This window comes from Vigna angularis, chromosome 10 (assembly GCF_016808095.1).
Source record: "Vigna angularis cultivar LongXiaoDou No.4 chromosome 10, ASM1680809v1, whole genome shotgun sequence".
Taxonomy (NCBI): Eukaryota; Viridiplantae; Streptophyta; class Magnoliopsida; order Fabales; family Fabaceae; genus Vigna; species Vigna angularis.
In genome coordinates, this window is record NC_068979.1 from 24,493,001 (window position 1) to 24,497,957 (window position 4,957).

Consider the following 4,957-nt stretch of genomic DNA (forward strand, 5'->3'; position numbering starts at 1 on the left):
ACCTTTTACTTCCTATCAACCTTTTGTATCTTCTATGTGAGTGGCTAATGTGATGACTTTTGAATGTCCTTTAACCTTTCACTATTTTTGGGCTTAAAGTCAAAATGTGTGATATGAATTTCTTTCCATCGTTACCGAATCCTCGCATTTATTTTCTCAATGTTTCTCCATTTGAGAGTCTATATTTGACTATGAAGCTCAAGTAACAAAAGAACACCATTCGTATTGTTTTTCTAGAGTTCTTTCGATTGTTGTTAATTGTTCGTCATGTTATCGATAGGTACCATGGTTTCTTGTCTCGACCAATGGTAAATGTCAAATATTCTTAGATAAGACTGAAATGATCTATACAAAACATTCAAACTTCCAATCTTATATTTCCTTTTTCATTTTAAGTCAAGTCATTTTTTGTTGTTGATATTTACAATTTAGAAAATGATGAGTTGAATACATGTAAGAACACTCTAATATTCAAATTAACTTTGAGGTAAAATGCTAGCTTATTTCATTATGAACCTTATTCACAATTCAGTTCCAATATTAGGAATGAGATAATCTCCTAGTCCCCATGTACCCATCTAACAAATAATGTTGTTTAATTCTCAAGCATATTTCATAAACTACTAATAAAAAAAAGATAGACCTTTACCCTAGTTGATGCATATGTTGATCATAAAGGCATTAAATCTGGCATTTTTCTTCCTTCCATTAGTATTTAGAAAGTTTTGTGTAAGACCAATAAAAAAATGAGGAGGTTAAAATTGCCAAAAAGAGAAAACAGTTAAAAATGGGAAAGAAAAGAGCGAAAGGCGAAGCAGACAGCATTGAAACGAAGAAGGTTAAGGTAAAAAACGAAAGGTTGGGAAGTTATTTGACCAACTATTGAGAAAGAAGGCAGAAAAAGAAGAAAGAGGAAGAGATTGACAAAAAGGCAAAAGATGAAAGCAGATGACATGGAATGAAAAAGGGGTGGGACACACACAGAGCACTATCTTTATATGTAACTTGGGGGAATCCAACCGCACACAAAGATCTCATAGGCCACAAGAACTTGTGGCTCACAAAATTTCCCCTTTGCTGAAGTGGCATTCCATTCCAACCTTGTTAATAAACCAGTTCACACAACACTTCTCTCTCTCTCTTTCTTTCTTTTATCCATTTTTTCCTTGCACACGATGATCAGGTAATCAGAGAGAGAAAAGAAACAAAGCCAACACTGCTGGCTACACTTGCAACAACAATAACTACTGCTACAACTGTTACTTTTCTTTATATACGTTTGTTTCTATTTTTTTCCTCATTTATTTTCAAAGAGCCTGAGAAAAAGTAGAAAAGAGAGAGAGATAGAGAGAGTGGTGAAGCTGAGTTGTTAGTTTAGTTACAATATAACACAGGAATGTCTGAGGCTGCTAAAGACTCAGCCATAAAGCTGTTTGGTAGAACAATTTCTCTGCCACGCCACAACGAGGTTTCTGCTAATGGTTCTTCTTCTGAACCTGCTCCTCCTCAAGATTATTCTCACCATCACAGTCCTCCTTCATCTTCATCTTTTCCACGTGAAGTGACCTCCACAACGAACCATGAACCTGATGAGAGTGATAAGGTATGAGCCATGATGGTGTCTGTGTAAGGCTTGAGCTTCAAACATGACAAAAAAACATATCATGGCGCAAGCTAATTTGTACTACTGTATTTTCCAAATTTAAGAGTGACCCTTTTTTCAGAAGCTCACGATTGATAATGGGTTCATGCAATTTTTCATCTTTTTGGCTCCTTAGGGGCCAAGCAATCTACATGGCTGTTTTGAGAACCTTTTTGTTTCAAAACTACACCAAGTGTTTTGCATGATCACATATGGTTCATGAAATTGTTTACTTCTTTCTTTTAATTTTGCTGAATAGTTTCTTTAGTGGTTGCTACAAGTCATTGTGGGGCACTGTCATCGAAACTGGATCCAGTTCATTCCCAGAATATAATTTTGAGAATAACGAATAATATTATGTGGTTGGACTCGCTTTGCTTCTGTCCATTCTATTGGTGGATCAATAATTTTGCTTTAGACTTTTCTAATAATCCAAATTCCAAACCAGTTTTTCCAGCTCACTTTATTCATATTTGAAAAACATTTATCCTAAACTGGTTGTTAATTTGCAACTTCGAGTTCATTTCTTATTGGATCTCTTGCAGCAAGTTCTGTAGCCATTTGGATGGTTTGAACTTTGAAGATTTGTTATTGAATTTCTTGTTCTACCAAACTATAATTGCTTTTCACGCGTCGAACTTCTATTGGATCTAACTTTATTATAGTTTAACACTGTCCACATTCAATTGCTTATTTTGTTTCCGATTAAGACTTGTCACATAGAAATGCTTAAAGAATATTTCGGCTTTTTTTTTTATTGTTGAACTATATTATACTCTTTTAATTTCTTGCTAAGACCTTTTCATAAGGGGTTGAAAAATTTTTTTAAAGAAAAAACAACTTGTCCCTTCAATGTTGGTTGATTTATAACAGTTGTATTCCGGATTAATTTGCTTTCTCACTTTTTGAATTCTCCTCCAATGACCATAATCTAGTTTGTTTCCTCTGAAAACTTTGTTTAATTATATAATTCAAGAAATATCAGTCAGTATTCACCTCTTTTATTCAGAAGTTACCGAAATTTCCATTATATTGTTCTGATATTCAATTGATTATCTTCTCTGTACTTTCCCACAACACTCTCTTGCATCAAGAAAAGGTCATATATGAGAGATTAAAACCTGATGAAAAAGAAGAATAAATCATATACCTAAACTCTGTTTTCTCCCCTGTTCTATCTAAAATGCTTCAAATTACCAGAAGAAAGCAATATCTTCGTGAATCCTAATCACTACAAAATACAAAATTACGTTTTGTGCCTCTAAAACATGAGACTTGAAAAACTGACATATAACATAGTTTTCTTTGCCCCTAAAGGATGTAAATTAGACCGTATAATTAGTTTCTTACATAGAAAAAATCCTAATCTTGTGATACATGATAGTTTATAATACAAAAATCTTGACAATACAAGTGCATCATGTCTTACCAAAGTATTGTGTATTAATCTCAGGAACCATCAAGGAAAGAACTCACCTCAACACAAGATGACGAAGTCTTGCATGAAGAACTGAAATCTCCAACATCTTCATGCAATCTCGAGAACCCCAAGACACCCTCAACGGAAATAGAAACTTCCTTAACGAAATCACCTAAAAAGGGAGACCAAAGCGACACGACAAGCGCATCAGAGGACAAAACTCCAAAGAAACCAGACAAGATCCTTCCATGCCCTCGTTGCAACAGCATGGACACCAAGTTCTGCTACTACAACAACTATAACGTGAATCAGCCACGCCACTTCTGCAAGCACTGCCAGAGATACTGGACTGCAGGAGGAACCATGAGGAATGTGCCAGTTGGTGCAGGTCGCCGCAAGAACAAAAACTCTTCTTCTGCTGCATCTCATTATCGTCAAATCATGGTTCCTGAAACCCTTCAGAACGGATCATTGCACAGTGCTGTGTTGACCTTTGGATCAGATTTCCCTCTCTGTGACTCCATGGCTTCTGTGTTGAACCTTGCTGAGAAAACACAAAACGGTGTCCTCAACGGGTTTCATTCACCTAAGCATAATGCTAGCACTGTTAATAATAACAAGACTGGTGATGATATTAAGTCAGTTGGTGCTTCTGTTATGGCTTCATCTTTGTGTGAGAAGAGAGACAATGCTACTAGCTCTCATGAAGAATCAGTGGATAAGATTTATCATCAAGGTTTCAGTCCTCAATTGTGCCTCACAGGTTCTTCTTCATCATCATCTTCTCCTTGGCCTTATCCATGGAACCCTGCAATGGCTTCTTCTGCTTTTTACCAACCTGTGTCCTTCTACCCCACACCAGCATTCTGGAGATGCATGCCACCACCATCTTGGAGTTTAAATTACCAATCTGCCCCTTGCTCTGGTCCAAACTCACCAACCTTGGGGAAACATTCAAGAGAAGGGGACATCTTGTTCCAAAAGCCTGGCACTGAAAGCAGCAGCAACATGGCAGAAAATAACAACACTGTGTTGATCCCCAAGACGCTGAGAATTGATGACCCTACAGAAGCTGCAAAGAGCTCGATATGGTCAACACTAGGGATCGAGAAGGAGAAGGGTAACTCTCTGAATGGAGGAGGGCTTTTCAAGGCATTTGCATCAAAGGGGGGCAGTGATGACAAGAAGAACCATGTGGTGGTTGAAGCATCCCCAGTGTTGCAAGCCAACCCTGCAGCTTTGTCAAGGTCTCTTGTATTCCATGAGAGAACATAGTTGGGAATTCCTGAGCTTCATCCAAAAATGTTTCTCATATAGGCCACGCTAGTTCAATTACAACAACCTTGTTCTTAGGTGGTGATGACATGATTTTGCTTTTCTCCGTCAGAACTTGTATTATTGACCAACCTTTCTGCAGGATGTGTAGGACAGGAGAGTTATATATAGCTTAGTTTCCATCTTCAGCCTGTCAGACTGAACAGGTGTTTTTTCAGATTTCGATGACTTGTTAGTAAATATCTTTGCTGTACATATCTATATATATATATATATATACATCTATATATATATATATATAAAAATATAAGAGACAGCATAAATAACAAGGAGAAAAGACAAAGTAAAGTAGATTCTTGGACTAAAATCCAATGTTGTTTTAGTTGAGGGTCTTCATTTCAAACCTGCTGTTGCTTCTTCTTTTGTTTTGTTTTGAGATTCTGAGCATTGATATAGTAATTTTCTTATTAGTACGACATTTAATTCAGTGTTTTTTTTAATGTGTTATGTCAGTTTCCGTGAGTTGTTGATGTTTACGATGCTGTTTCATAATACTAGGCCTATTTTTGACTTTTAACTTTTATTATTTTGTGTTCATTTAATATTTTGTTTCGCCACCT

General features: G+C 36.4%; 1 protein-coding gene across 1 annotated transcript; it reads left to right on the plus strand.

Moving 5' to 3' along the window:
• The first annotated feature begins 1,093 nt into the window (after nucleotides 1-1,093).
• Nucleotides 1,094-4,719, plus strand: LOC108334622 (cyclic dof factor 1). The gene is made up of 2 exons (XM_017570507.2): nucleotides 1,094-1,603; nucleotides 3,096-4,719. The coding sequence occupies exons 1-2, from the start codon at nucleotides 1,397-1,399 to the stop codon at nucleotides 4,335-4,337; spliced, it is 1,449 nt and encodes a 482-aa protein (XP_017425996.1). The 5' UTR covers nucleotides 1,094-1,396; the 3' UTR covers nucleotides 4,338-4,719.
• The last annotated feature ends 238 nt before the right edge of the window (nucleotides 4,720-4,957 follow it).